The 14,320-nt window shown below is 37.8% G+C and overlaps 1 protein-coding gene across 1 annotated transcript; it reads right to left on the bottom strand.

Moving 5' to 3' along the window:
* Positions 1-1,761: 1,761 nt before the first annotated feature.
* LOC138870562 (uncharacterized) lies at positions 1,762-2,268 on the bottom strand. Its single transcript, XM_070148381.1, has one exon. It carries the CDS (start codon positions 2,266-2,268, stop codon positions 1,762-1,764), a length of 507 nt encoding a protein of 168 aa, XP_070004482.1.
* Between the last annotated feature and the right edge of the window lie 12,052 nt (positions 2,269-14,320).

Here is a 14,320-nt window from a genome sequence, read left to right as displayed (position 1 = left end):
ACTTTCAACAACCTTGCAATTTGCATGTGCATATTAGATATCATGTTCTAGGGTCCTGTTTGCATTTTGTTTAAAAAATGCCTAGTTTCCTACTGATTCATGAAAAAGGTAGTAAAGTAACAATTTTCACATTGTGATGCTTTCTGAATAAAATCGGCAACAATCTCTACAACTAGAACAACATGTTTTAGGTAATAAAAATAATCTCCAAATTGTCTTAATGACTTGGAACAACTGATGCATCTCGCTTTGCACCTAGGCAAGCCTTAGGTAATAACTTAAATAAAATTGGAACTGCCTTTGTTTAATTATCGACTGTTAAAATCAGTAGGCAAACCTGATTCGGACTTCTTTTCTGAGTCATGTGATAAATCTGGTTCTGATGTTACCACTTAAACACCCTGCTTTAGGATTTTAAATTCAGACCTTAACTGTGTATGTCATGTTGTCTATGTGCATTATTTGCGAAGGTATACATGAGCCTTCTACTTGCTTATATGTTTTCCCCTCTAAGTGAAGTCTTATATGTTTTGTATGTCGCTTTAGTATTTTTGCCTTTAAACCTGAGGGTCTGCCTAGAACCTCCTTCTTATAGAAATAGGAGTCCTAAATTCCTCCGGGACTGATAGGAAGGGATGGGTAATAGCATGCAATAGTGGTCGAGACCCACCTTCATTTTAATTACCTTCACGTGGCGGGAAAGGGTAGATATGGATATGATGACCGGTGCGCTAATACCACGTGTATCCCCTCTTTTGAGGAGTGTCATACCGGGTATTGCACTGATGTGATCCATATTACAAACAAACCTAGGACACTCCTTTTACATTCATAAGCATGCCTTAGATTATAACTCTTTTCAAAATTTCGCCTTTCAATAATTGTTTTAAAACGCTTGAGTATTCAAATTTAAATCCCATATTATTTGAGTCCTACTTGTTTGTTTGCTAATTGCACAAATTCACAAAAACTGTCTGGTTGGGAACAACACTAGTTGACCCTGAGGGGTGCCTAACAGCTTCCTCTTAGGATAATTTGTTTGCTAATTTGCTAATTGCACAAATTCACAAAATCCCGGAGGTGTGTTGGGGTCCATTGACTTATGTACGACTACCTCCGTTGGGATACTTATCATATCCGCATGCGACCATGCAAAACAATCAACGTTAGATTTAAAAGATTCAATAAAGCCAGACCTGAGTTCGGGGTGTAGTCCTGTCCCTAAGTGGGATTTCCTTTCTAGGAATTCTTCGAACAATGCAACTTGATCAAGCTCCTCCACTATGGATTCTGTTGCATCCATCTCTTTTAGAACCTGTAAATACCTCGACACCTGATAAAATTCTGACATTTTTGCCCCCGGGCTAACTTCATCTAGTTCGGGAGCAGGCGCCGGTTCCTGTAGTTTCAGGGCATGTGTGTCCCTTTCCTTTACTATTAGGGACCGAAATTGTGTTCATATCCCTTGCTGCCGGTTGGTCACCCTTATCTGTTTAACTCCTCAGACGTTGGAAACTTCAGGAATTGATGAAATGTTGATGGTACAGCTTTCATCTCGTGCAACCATGGTCTTCCCATAATAATGTTATATCCCATATCGTCGTCTACCACTTTGAAAAGAGTCATTTTCATTACCCCTTCGGCGTTTATGGGATGCAAAATCTCTCCTCGGGTTGTGACGCTCGCGAGGTTGAATCCGGCGAGGAGTTTTGTGGCCGAAATAATGCTTCCGGTGAGTTTAGCTTGCTCCAATACTCTCCATTATATGATGTTATCCGAACTTCCTGGATCCACTAGAACACGTTTAATATTAAAATTTAGCACATTTAAAGAAATTACTAGTGCGTCGATATGTGGTAGAAGCAATCCGTTTGTATCCTCCATGAAAGTGATATCATCTTTGACGACTTCCCGGAGCCTCTTGCTGTGGGTTATTGATACTTTCATCTTTTTTGATACCGAGAAGGTGACTTTGTTGATTTCATTCCCTCCGAAGATCATGTTGATCGTTTGGCACGGGGAATCTTCTCCTGCTTTCAAGGATTCTGCATTTTCCCGGTTACGATCATAATTGTTCATAGCTCGGTCACTTAAGAATTCTCTAAAAAGACCATTCTTTAACAATGTTGCCACTTCTTCCCGGAGATGTCGGCAGTCCCCAATCCGGTGGCCATTCGTCTTGTGGTATTCGCACCATAAGTATGGATATATCTGGCCGCGATCAGATCTCATTGGTTTCGAGAACCATGCTTCTTTGATGTTTCTCATGGATAACACCAACTCTACTATGCTGACATTGAAATTGTATTCTGATAGCTTGGGGTAGGAAGAATCCCGTGACCCTGACGCTTCTTTATCCTACATCGATCTATTATTCTAACTGCGATCAGTCCTTCTATCGATGGCAAGCCTGTCCGCTGTCTGAAAGCCTCTATCGCAGCCTTCAGCTCGTTTGTAGGGAAAATTTCCCCCTCAAAGGTGGTCTGTCCGTTTTGAAATCGTCTTTTGATTTTTCTCTGTTCTTCTCCCATCCTTTGGTCGATGATGGAAAGCCAACCTCATCATCTTTGATCCTTATATTTGATTCGTACCAGTTGTGAATGTCCGCCCAAGTCGTTTCTTGAAACTCAAGTAGGTTTTCCTTCAGTTTTCGAAAAGCATCTAAACTTCTCGAATTCAGTCCCTTAGTGAATTCTTCAGCCGCCCGTTTATCTGGGACAGCCAGGAGCAACACACAACTAGAAAATGTCAAATTTTCGACCGTTAAATCGGTCGAAAATCGAGCTTTTTTGAAGGATTACAGACCGAAAAAGGTCGATCGAAAAACACATGGTCGCAAATAATTTGTGACCGAACCAATCGAAAATTGTCAACGGATTTGGTTGCAAATTGAAAATAAGGACGCGCTTAAATATAAGAGATTTGCGACTGAACTGGTCGGTAAATTTTCGACTGAATCGGTTGTAAATTTAAATAATAAATTAAATACATAATTTAAATTTCCGACCGAATCGGTCATAAAATTTGAGAACAAAATAAATTTAAAAAAATCAAAAATTCATAATTTGAGACCGAATCGGTCGCAAATCTGAGAAATTTTTTCCACTGATTCAGTCGCAAATCAGCTCCAAATCTGAAAAAATTTAGCAGAATTTTGTTGTATTTTAACTATACCATTTACCAAATTAAACAACCAACAATCTCAAACCTAGATTTAACCATATTCTTCGACAACAATCTAAAACCTAGATTCAACTGCCAAATTAATATGAAAAGTGTAATAAAAATATAATTGAATGTGAAAAGGCAAACAAATCGGCATTGTTAATTAAGAACTTATGGAACTTACCTGATTCCGAGAGGTTGTGTTCGATATAAGCTTTTTTCGTGCTGTCGGTGTTGTCCAGTTGAACGGGGTCGAGGTCTTCAACGGTTGCCTTGCAGGCTTCTACAACATTTGAGTCTTTGATGGCCTCTATTTGTATGTCGGGTTTGGTTCCCGATATGGCTGATTGCTATGCTTCCGCACTTGCCCCCTTTAGTTGTTGGGTATGTGTGCAATCTTGGGCAATTCGGTAGCACTCTTGGGCAGTGCGTTGCTCGCTTCGTATGCTGAATATTCCCCATGGGGTAGGAAATTGATTACTTGGTAGAAACTTGACGGGACGGCTCGCATTGCGTGTATCCATGGATGCCATATAATAGCGTTGTAGGCTGTTTCTTGGTTCATGATGTGAAACGTCATTTCCAGGGTGACTCCTCCTACCAGAACGGGTAACACTATCTCTCCAGAGGTCTGTTCCACTGCATTATTAAAACTCGTTAGTGTTATGCAGCATGGTACTATCTGTCATGCCCCAAAACCCGAGAAGCGCGACCAGCGCTCAACCGAGTAAACCCGACTGAGCAAGCCTGTTAGGTTTCATACTACCCAAATTCGTTTTTGAAAAAAGAGAAAATGTACACCATTAATCAAATTCTATAAACATGTCATTAACAATTTCCATTTCATTTCCATTAGCAACTTCGTTCACAATTTTGAAGATATTACAAGTTTTATACATCATTGCCAAAACATCGATATTTCTATTTTAATTCCAATACCTGACACTACCCACAACCTGTCTACGGAGCCTCTAAATACAAATGAAAAATAATATGAAAATGTCGGCAACAAGGCTCCAGTTATACCTCAAATACAAAGTACATGATAAACGGATAAAACAGGACCCCGAAACGAAGTGGGGCTCACCAAGTCAGCTAAAAGGATGATGTGGCACTAGCTGCGACCAACACTGCCTGCTATAGAAACACCTACATCCATTTAAAGACGTAGCGCCCCCGACAAAAGGGATGTTAGTGCCATCGAATAGCACTTTTATGTATAATTAAACACCATCTCATTAGAAAGAACAACCATACAAGGACAAGAAAATCATAAGGATTCAACAAAAGCTTTAAACAATCACTACATCATCAAATAAAAGGAATCAAAAGTATAACTCAAACACTTTAAATGGTCACCACATTATCAAATAAAAGAATCATACAATTTTCACATCATTTCCCATAGCATTTAGTTTTGGGGCATTTCATAATGTTCATCATTGTCCACAATACCACCGCTATCTAGAGCGGAGTCCGATCTCGACCCGATCGGCTAGGTTGCCTCATTTGAGACATACACTTCAATCACAAATATAATACCACCATGTGTGCGGCATGGCATCCAATCTCGGCCCGATCGGCTAGGCCGCCTTACCAAGGCGTTTCCCTTTTCCATCAATCATCTCATTTCAGTCTTTGTTTCACATATATCATTTCATAGGCACTTAGGGCCACATCTATCACGTCATATATTTGGAACTAGGCCACATCTCACATCATTCCCAATTTCAATATTAGATTTATAATTTAGGATAATATGTGCACACAAGAGCAAATAGAATTGTAAGCATAGATGAGACTTCGCATAGATGGCACAACATATGCAGCTTCAATCTCAATTTAAGGTCTAATCATTTCAATACATGATTCATATTCCTTGCACCCTTTCAAGTTATCAAGTATAGCACATTGATCATATTGAGACACATCTTTCACGCCTATAAGGTCACAACCCCAAATTCATGTGAAACAACAATCAATGCAACAATTAAACCTTAATCTTACTGTATTCACACAAACACCGACGGAGCTCAATTTCTAAAAGACGGGGTTTTAGCCATACATACCTTGTTTAAGTATTTTTTAAGTTTCTACAATCTACCAACACCTCTAGCAATAACAATCTATAAGGAGAAAGTGAAATCAATTAATAAATTAGAGGGATTTCCCATGGTATAACTCTCTTAGGAATTTCATCAAACACCTAATCATGTGAAATAGACTACAAGGTTCTACAATGAAAATTCCTTCTTCCCTCATCCAATTTCATCAAGAACTACCCAAAATAGTTCATTAATCCCACATACTATAGCTTAGTGGCACATGTATGGCCTATTTCTAACCCCACAATATATTTTTAAATTCATAATCTCATATATGAAATATTAGAAGTAGGACTTACCCGGAAGATAATGAGCTAGAGATTAGCATGCTTGATTCTTGAGGGTTTGTGCAAGATTGATGATTAGGAGGCTAGGTTCCCTCTTTCTCTCTCTAAAATGCTCTCACCTATATCTAGATTTAGTGTAAAATGGTCCCAAATGAAGCCCCAAACCTTATTTTTTAAAGTGGGTTCGGATATGAAAATTTCCAAAAATGACCCCCGAAGTCAAATATGTGGTGCAATTATGTTATAGCATAACCGAAATGTGGGCAGCATTCTTGCAGCATAATCATTATGCGATAGCATAATCGAAAGCATAATCGATTATGCTACAGTATAATCAACATGCGACAGCATAACGTTTTGCCCGACACTGCTTCATTATGCGACGCATATGCGGTCTGCATAGTCGTTTTGCGATCGCAAAACTGGTCGCAAATCCAGCCTTTGGTAATTTGATCATAAGTTTGTGTAGGAATGTCCAAATGATGAACGGTTTAAAGAGATAGAAACTAGACTCGAAGACCTTTCATTTGATAGGTTGTTCACCATATAAAACCTTATATATATTTAGATATGCTCATCCAAAAGATGGACTTGTGAGAACTCATTTGGAATTTTAGCCTAGTATGAAATTTTCCAATTTGACTTAGACTTAGGCCTCCCATTAGACCCCACATTATACATTATAAGACTTATACACTTATTTACCAAATCTAATTGATGCCCATCATGTTAATAGCACGTAAAATATTATAATTAGCCTACCTGGCACCACGAAATCCTAAAGTACTTGGCGAAATTTCCGGGGCCTTACACTATCTCATCCTCGAGTCTCATCTGTATGAGGAATCGTGGATGAATAATACACGCGCCGCTTTATCCATCCACCATTATTCTTTAGCATCATAGTGAGGGAAATACAAACCGTTGGTATCTGACTTACCGAAGATGATACTATTTTCGAGGTTGTCGTACCGTTCGTGAGTGACTGCCCACTTGAGTTTGTGTGTGGTGGTGAATTTCACATAGTTGATTACTGAATCATCGCCGCCACCAATTATCATCTGTATGGTGCAAGCTAGTGAAGGTGGTTTTGGGGGTCCTTGAGGTGGATCGTGTCCGCGAGCGAAGTTAACCCGTCCTCGATCGCTCAGCAGTTCTTTCAGGTATCCCCGATTTAGCATTCTTACCACTTCCTATTGCAGACCTATGCAGTCTTCGGTCTTGTGTCCTCTTTCTTGGTGGAATTCACACAGAACGTTCGATCTTCAGGTGCTCGAATCTGACTTCATCTTTTGTGGCCACTGCACCTTTGTGCCGAGCTTTTCCAGTGCATACACTATTTCTGAAGGAGAAATACAAAAGTTATAAGCAGATAACAGTGGAGGCATACCTCTTTCGTTTTGAGGTGGCGCGGTGTGTTGAGGCGTGGTGTCTGCATGTCGTGGAGTGTCACACCTCCTTCTTACAACCCGAGAGGGTATAAGGGAGTTTTTCTAATTAAAGTGGCATTATTTGAAATGGGATTATTTAATTTAATTAGAGTCACCACTTGGGATAATTTATTTTTGGTGTCCCAAGTCACTAGTTTATTTTTAAATCCCAAATCGAGGAAATTTGACTTTATTTAAAAGTCTGTGAACCAGAAATTCTAGATAAGGAATTATGTTAACCCGGGAGAAGGTGTAAGGCATTCCCGGGTTCCGTGGTTTAGCACGGTCGCTTAAACTATTAATATTGGCCTATTATCTGATTTATTACATGTTTAACCCATTGTGCATTTTTAGCTTTATAACCGCCTTTTAATTATTTTAAACCACTTTTAAGATTTATGGAATTATTTTTTGGACAAGTTACGATTGTCGCACACTTGTTTGTTTTGGAACACGCCGCAAACCGCGCTACATGAAATGCACCCGCGATTCGCGACATGTTTATTTTTAATATTGTTGAAGATTGAAATTAGGTCATATGAAATGTACACCCGGATTTTAGTAATTAATAATTACAACTACGTCACGGGAACCGTACCCGTAGCTATAATGAATTACTTAAATAACGCGCCCAAAGCAACTATGAAGATTTAATTTTCAATAGCAATATTTGTGAGGGCCATGGATGATTTAATTTATTTATTGCACACCTCAAACCTTTTTTTTATAAGTGTTAGTTCTTGAATCTAATCTTATGAGGGCCATGGATTATAAATTTTGTTTGGCATGGCACGCCCCAATTTATTTCAAAGGGTTTTATTATTCGAAGTTGTTATAATCGGGTTACAAGAAATACACCCCCGAAATTGGGAATTAGGTATCATGACTATGTCATGGGAACCGTACCCATAGTCACGATGATTTATTATTAATCACGTCCAAAGTATAGGCCAAATTATTGAGTTCTTTATTAGTAGGCTAGTATAGCAATTAAGTAAAAAAAAGGTCATTGCTCATTATTCAAATGACCTTAACAAGTCATTTATAAGATTCAACGGCATCTTTTAATGATTTAAATCATATTTAACTATATGAAAGGCTAATTATAAAGGGAAAAACAAAACAACAACAAAACAAAAAAGAATGAAGACAACAGGAAATGACAAGGAAACTAACGCAACAAGAATGAACAAACAAACTTTCATCAGTTTTCTTCCATCATCAAAAATTATCAAAATTTCATAAGCACAAGGTAACGCTAAAACCAAAAAGCCGTGAAAATCAATAAAAATCAGTTTCAAAATGTAAAACAAAATTAACAAGGCAACATAACAACAAATATAGTTATTTCAAGCTATTAAATAAAACAGTAAAAACAAAATGGAGACAAACCTTAAGGATTGAATCTATATATAATTACTTGAAAGAAATTCCAACCGCGTACAAATATTGAAAACGAATCGGCAATCAAACTTGACCAGCAGCCACAACAACACCGGAAGACTCGAACAGAACCGGCGACTCGATACCTCAACGGCCACTTCGAAAATGACCTCCGTTAAACCTCACTGCTGGGCCATTTGGAGTTGCTGTTTTGTGCAAAGACCTCCTATTTTTACTAGGTTTCAGGGGTGTGTGTGCGTGAGAGGCTCTTGGAAATTGGGAATTGGGTAAGGTCGATTTCTGTTTTTGAAGTTGGGGTTTACGGCCAATATTTTTGTTTTCTATTTTGTCCAGGGGTTGGGCGTTCTCTGCTCAGTGGTTGATGATGGAGTTCTTCTGTTGAAGAAGAACGACCTGGGGATCTTGTTTTGAGAATTGCGGTGCTTTTTCAGTCTTAGGGTCTTAGGCTCTTTTTATTGGCGTTACTCCTATTTTTTTATGTATTTCCTTTAGCTGATCGTGTATTTTCAGCTCTTTTGCCTTAGGTATTCATTTTTGTGTTTCTTTTTCTTTTCAGAGAAAACGGCGGTCCAATATGTAGAGTCTAGGTCTTAGGTCATTAGGGTGTAGGTCCTTTTATAGTCTAAGTCTAGGGTTTTAGGGGTATTGGGCTTGGGTTATTATGGGCTAGGGAATTATGGGCTAGATCCGAAACTAGGCCTAAAAATAGGTCGCTTGAGTCCAAATTTTATTCTTTCCCCGTGAATGAGACTAAAGATACGATCTCATTTATTAATTAATCTTACTTTAGTAAAATAACTATTAAAATAAGACTGATTGTTAAAATAAAACTATTTTTTGTATTTTTTCAAGATTAAAAAATGACTACAAAATATTAATAAAACTATTTTTTTGTAATTTTTATTTTCTTGTAATAAAATAAAGTAAAAGAGTCAAAATTAGTTGAAATAGCGATATTAAGCCTAAATTAAATATTTACATGCTAAAATGGGTGAAATTTCGGGGAGGTTCAAAAATCACATGTCTACAACTGCCCCTCTTTGACTCGAAATGCGAAGAGTTTTCAGATAAAGTACGACGAGACAGGTTTTTTTTTACCCGACCCTTATTTGGAGAAACCATAAACTAAAAGAAAGGAGAATGTCACCGAGCTCTGGTATCTGAGCAGCCTACATATCCTTGGCTATAAAGGAATCAGGCCACGTATAGTTCAGAAGTGAATGAGGTGATGGAGTTTGCCGAGGTGGAGAGCCGATTGAGGTGCCGTCGATGTTCCGGTCCGCGGTCCCGTTATTACATCAAAATCAAAAATGAAAAAGACTAACTAATCCTGTCAGCTACGAGTTACAAGATTCCTATCTATGAGTTTTTTGAAGCTTGATCTTGAGTCTTGGTTGGTTCTTCATGCGGACTCTGATCTGAATCTTGATGCTTGTTAGCTGCAGGTGTTGGTTCAATCTTCTTCGGCTTTTTCAAATCAAGACGAGACATGCAGAGCTTGTGACCTCAGCCATGTCTTGAGCAGCTCACATCTTTCATCAATTTCTGCATTTGGATTCACTTCTTCCCTTTTTTTCTTTTTATTCTGGATTGTGACTAACTTCTGTTGATCATCTCGGACTGTTGACTTGCATTCTTGACTCGAGCTTCTTTTGTTGTTGACTTGAATTGCATTCTGAAGTGAATTCCTTGTTTTCCAAGTGGGCGCCTGATTGTTGAACTTGAACCGTCTTCTCTTGTTACTTGAAATTGTTTTCCCTTGCACCTTGAACCATTTTCCCTTGAAACTTGAACCGCCTTCCTTCAAAACTGCTTTCCCTTGAAACTTGAACTGTCTTCCCTTGTTCTCCAGGTGGGCGCCTGATACCACAACAAAACAAACAAAACAAAATAAATATTTCTGCCCCAGTTTGGTACCGGGAACATCTATGAGTGTTAATCGAATCTTGTTATCCAAAAGAGCTCTATAAATTTAAAAGCTAAATCCCATTATCCAGGAGGGCCCTGAAAACTAAAATTAAATCTCAACTTAAGAGTGAAAATTTGAAAGCTAAATTCTATTTCCTAAAGGTAAAACTTATGCTAAATCTCATTGTTTATGAGGATCCCGAAAACTTAAAACTACATTCCATTATCTAGGAGGGTCCTGATTTCAAGACAACTAAAGATTGATAACTTAAGAAAACTAAAATTGACCCCCTTTTTCTCTCTTTTTTTTCTTTTTCTTTTTTATTTTTTTTTCAAATCTAGACTTCCCTTTTTTCAGATTATCCTAGGAGAAAATTCGTCAGATTAGGGTTTCTATCTTAGGAGAAAGATTCATCAGACTAAGACATTTATCCTAGGAGAAAATTCATCAGACTAGGTTCTTTTTTTCTTTTTTTTTTTTTTTTTGCTTTTGGTATCTTAGGAGAAAGATTCATCCGACTAAGACGTTTATCCTAGGAAAAAATTCATCAAACTAGGTTTTTTATCTTAGAAGAAAGATTCATCAGACTAAGACATTTATCCTAGGAGAAAATTCATCAGACTAGGTCTTTTTTTCTTTTTTCTTTTTTTTTTTTTTGCTTTTGGTATCTTAGGAAAAAGATTCATCCGACTAAGATTTTGATCCTAGGAGAAAGTTCATCAGACTAGGTCTTCTATCTTAGGAGAAAGATTCATCAAACTAAGATTTTGATCCTAGGAGAAAGTTCATCAGACTAGGTCTTCTATCTTACGAGAAAAATTTATCAGACTAAGATTTTGATCCTAGGAGAAAGTTCAGGAGACTAGGTTTTCTATCTTAGGAGAAAAATTTACCAGACTAAGATTTTGATCCTAGGAGGAAAAATGTAAAAATCAATGGCAAGATTTTATGCACAATAGCAAGATAAATAAAGGCAAAGATTTAAGAAACTTCCCTTTGTCGGCTCTTCTCTTCTTCTTTTTTTCTTCTCTTTTTTTTGTTTTTTGTTTTTTGTTTTTTGTTTTTTGTTTTTTTTTCTTCTTTTTTTCTCTTTTTTTTTTCTTCTTTTTTTTTGAACCACTTTCCTTGCATTGCTTTGTTCTTGTTTCACACAAAGAAATATTTGTCAGTTTTGGAAATGGTAGTCGGTTTGTGTCCTTGAGTCTTGAGCAGCTTGGCTTTTGCTCGATCAGCCTGACTCGGTCTCAAAAAACTTTTGTTCTGCACCAACTTTAATTGTTTCACACCCAGTACCATTTGTGTTTGCAGCTCAAACAGTCTTATCCCAACTGGTGATCTTTGCTTAGGTGACCTTTTCTGATATCTTGAATGACTTCCTGTTTTTAAGCAATTTGTCTGTCATAGAGAATCACCAGTTATCTTTGTTTGCACCAAGTAGGCTGACAAGAGTCTTTAGGGGGAGCCTTTGCATAAATCCTTAAGGCATGTTGACTGTAACAACTGAGTGTGCTAGCCAAATTTACTTTGTGCAACTGAAAAGTTGGTAGCAGATTTTGAAATATTTTCTTGCTTGTTTTGACAAGGACTGACTCAGAGTGAAAGACACAATAATACAAAGAAACAAGTATTAACAAGAAATGCCTCTGTCGTAAGGACAGAAGGAGGAGTACTGTTTTTTTTCAATAACTAGCCTTAATGAATCATGACATGCATTTTGGACTTAATGGCCGATCTATCAAACTAAGTTCAATCTTCCCTTTTACCATTCTTTTGACCTTTGAAGTCGGGCTTGTTTGTGTTAAATCTTTGTATCAGTTTCATGGCTCGCTTTCGACTAGTGGTGCTCCGAGGGATTTTCACCAACAAGCCTCTCTCATTTATTTATTTCTACTTACCGTCGCCTTACAATGCCCGTGAGGGTTTTCACCAGTAAGACTCTCTCATTTTTTCTTCTTTTTCTTTTGATTTCTTGTGCGAGCATCTTGACAGTGTTCTATGTCGCGTGACAACCGTTGTTCATTGCATGCTTCTCTTAGCATTCTTGAAGTCATTTCGGGAGGTCTTCATTTGGAAGGATTTTGGATAGGGTTGGAAAGAAAGGACGGCATGAAGTTTCAAAGTAGACTCAAAATGATGGGTTGTGGACTTACAACTTTTGGAATCGACTCTTTCAAAAGTGAAATAAAATCTCTGGCCCAGTTTCAGATACTGGGGATTTTTGGAATTTTTTTTCTTTTTTGAATTCTTATTTGGTTGGACCGAACCGTGAGGCTGCCTACGTATCTTTTTTTTAAGGAATCAGGTCGAACGTAGTTCAAACATCAGACCTAAACTATTTTTCATCTTTCTTTCTATTTTTTTCTATCTTTTTTGTTTTTATTTATTTTCAAAACAAGTTGTCCCAGCTTCTATTCTTTTGATGGCATGGACCTTTGACAATTCTTTTCTTCTTTATTTTTTTTCACTTGAACTTTCTAAGAATTTCCCCATTTTGTATTCTTGGGACATTGACTTTTATTTTCTTTTTTTTCATCATTTTTTTGACTCTTGACTCTAAACTTGATTTCAAAAGAGGGTGGCCAAAGAAAATAACACAGGCTCAAAGGGGTGACAAAGGGTATAAAGTGTTTGGGTAGCAGAAAAAGGGCCTCCCAACGTCGAGAATGTCAAACATAGTATCTTTTCGCGATCACAGCATTGACGAACATGTCTGTCTTCTCGGTGTGTCGTGGTCACAAGATATTTTCCATCCTTTAATGTCAAACTTTCCAACAAACTTCAATTGATTAAACATTCTCAAGCCCGATCTTCACAATGATTTGAAGGTGAATTTTACTCAACCTTAATTCCAAAGTACTTCAACTCTTTATTCATCCTCAAGAGTGTTTTTTTCAGTTATCCAATTACCGATTAAATTAGTTTCTAAGATCTGGCCAAAATTTCCGCATGCATGTCATGTCATTAGAACTAGCGAGAAAAGAACTAGGAACAGAATGACACAAAAGGACAAATTGTATTTTATTGAGTAAAAGGATGAAAGGGTTTGACAACAAGACAAACAACCTAAGATCCGAGTTACAAACCTAAAATAACTCGGATAATGAAAATAGCAACAAAACAGACAGGCATGACTCACACAAACAGAATAGAAGGATAGAAAGGTTTGACTCAAATAAACAAATAAAATCTGGATCACAACTCTGAAATAACCCAGATAACAGAAAAAACATCAAAACAAGCTACCAAGATTCCTTCGTAGTGGGGAGAGAATGACTTTTCAATTGCTAAGCTTGACATTTAGCCACCCATATGCTCATCAGAATCATCAGGGTCTTCTCCAATTTCAATCAGTTTTTCCTGGATCATCCTTTCTATTTCTCTTTTCAAATCCCGACAGCTTTTAACATCGTGCCCCTGGGCATTGGAGTGGTATTCACACCTTTTAGAAGGGTCAAAGCTTCTTGCACGTGGGTCCACATGATTTGGAGGAATAGGTGCAATCATGTCATAATGCTTTAACTTCTCAAATAAGCTTGCATAGGACTCTCCTATTAGTGTAAAATTATCTTTCAACCTTTGTTCCCATTTATACATCTGGCTTGGATGTGGGTTATAGGGCACATGAAAATTTTGTGGAGGCTGGTGGAGATTTTGTGATGCTCGTGTTTGCTTTCTGGGGTGTTTTGGTGACTGGACAACATACTGAGGTGGAACGACAGAGTATTGTGGGTTCTGAGGGGGATAGTAATGCTCAGGGGAGTCATGGAAAACCTGAGAAGGCTGCTCATTCCTTCGAGATGTTCTCCTGGGACCTATTCTTGACCATGATGTTATCGTAATTTCTTCAACCTTCTCATTCGTGTCACTAAAATTATCATATGCAATTTGGACAACCTGAGTTGCGGCTTTGAGAACTGCTTGACTTATAATTCTGCCTGTCTTAAGACCATTTTCAACTATTTCCCCCATTTTGATTGCTTCTGAGAAGGATTTACCCACTGCAGACATCATGTTTTGAAA

This window comes from Nicotiana sylvestris, chromosome 1, assembly GCF_000393655.2.
Source record: "Nicotiana sylvestris chromosome 1, ASM39365v2, whole genome shotgun sequence".
NCBI lineage: Eukaryota > Viridiplantae > Streptophyta > Magnoliopsida > Solanales > Solanaceae > Nicotiana > Nicotiana sylvestris.
Note: the sequence above shows the minus strand (reverse complement) of the source record. Positions and strands in the feature narration are given on the sequence as shown.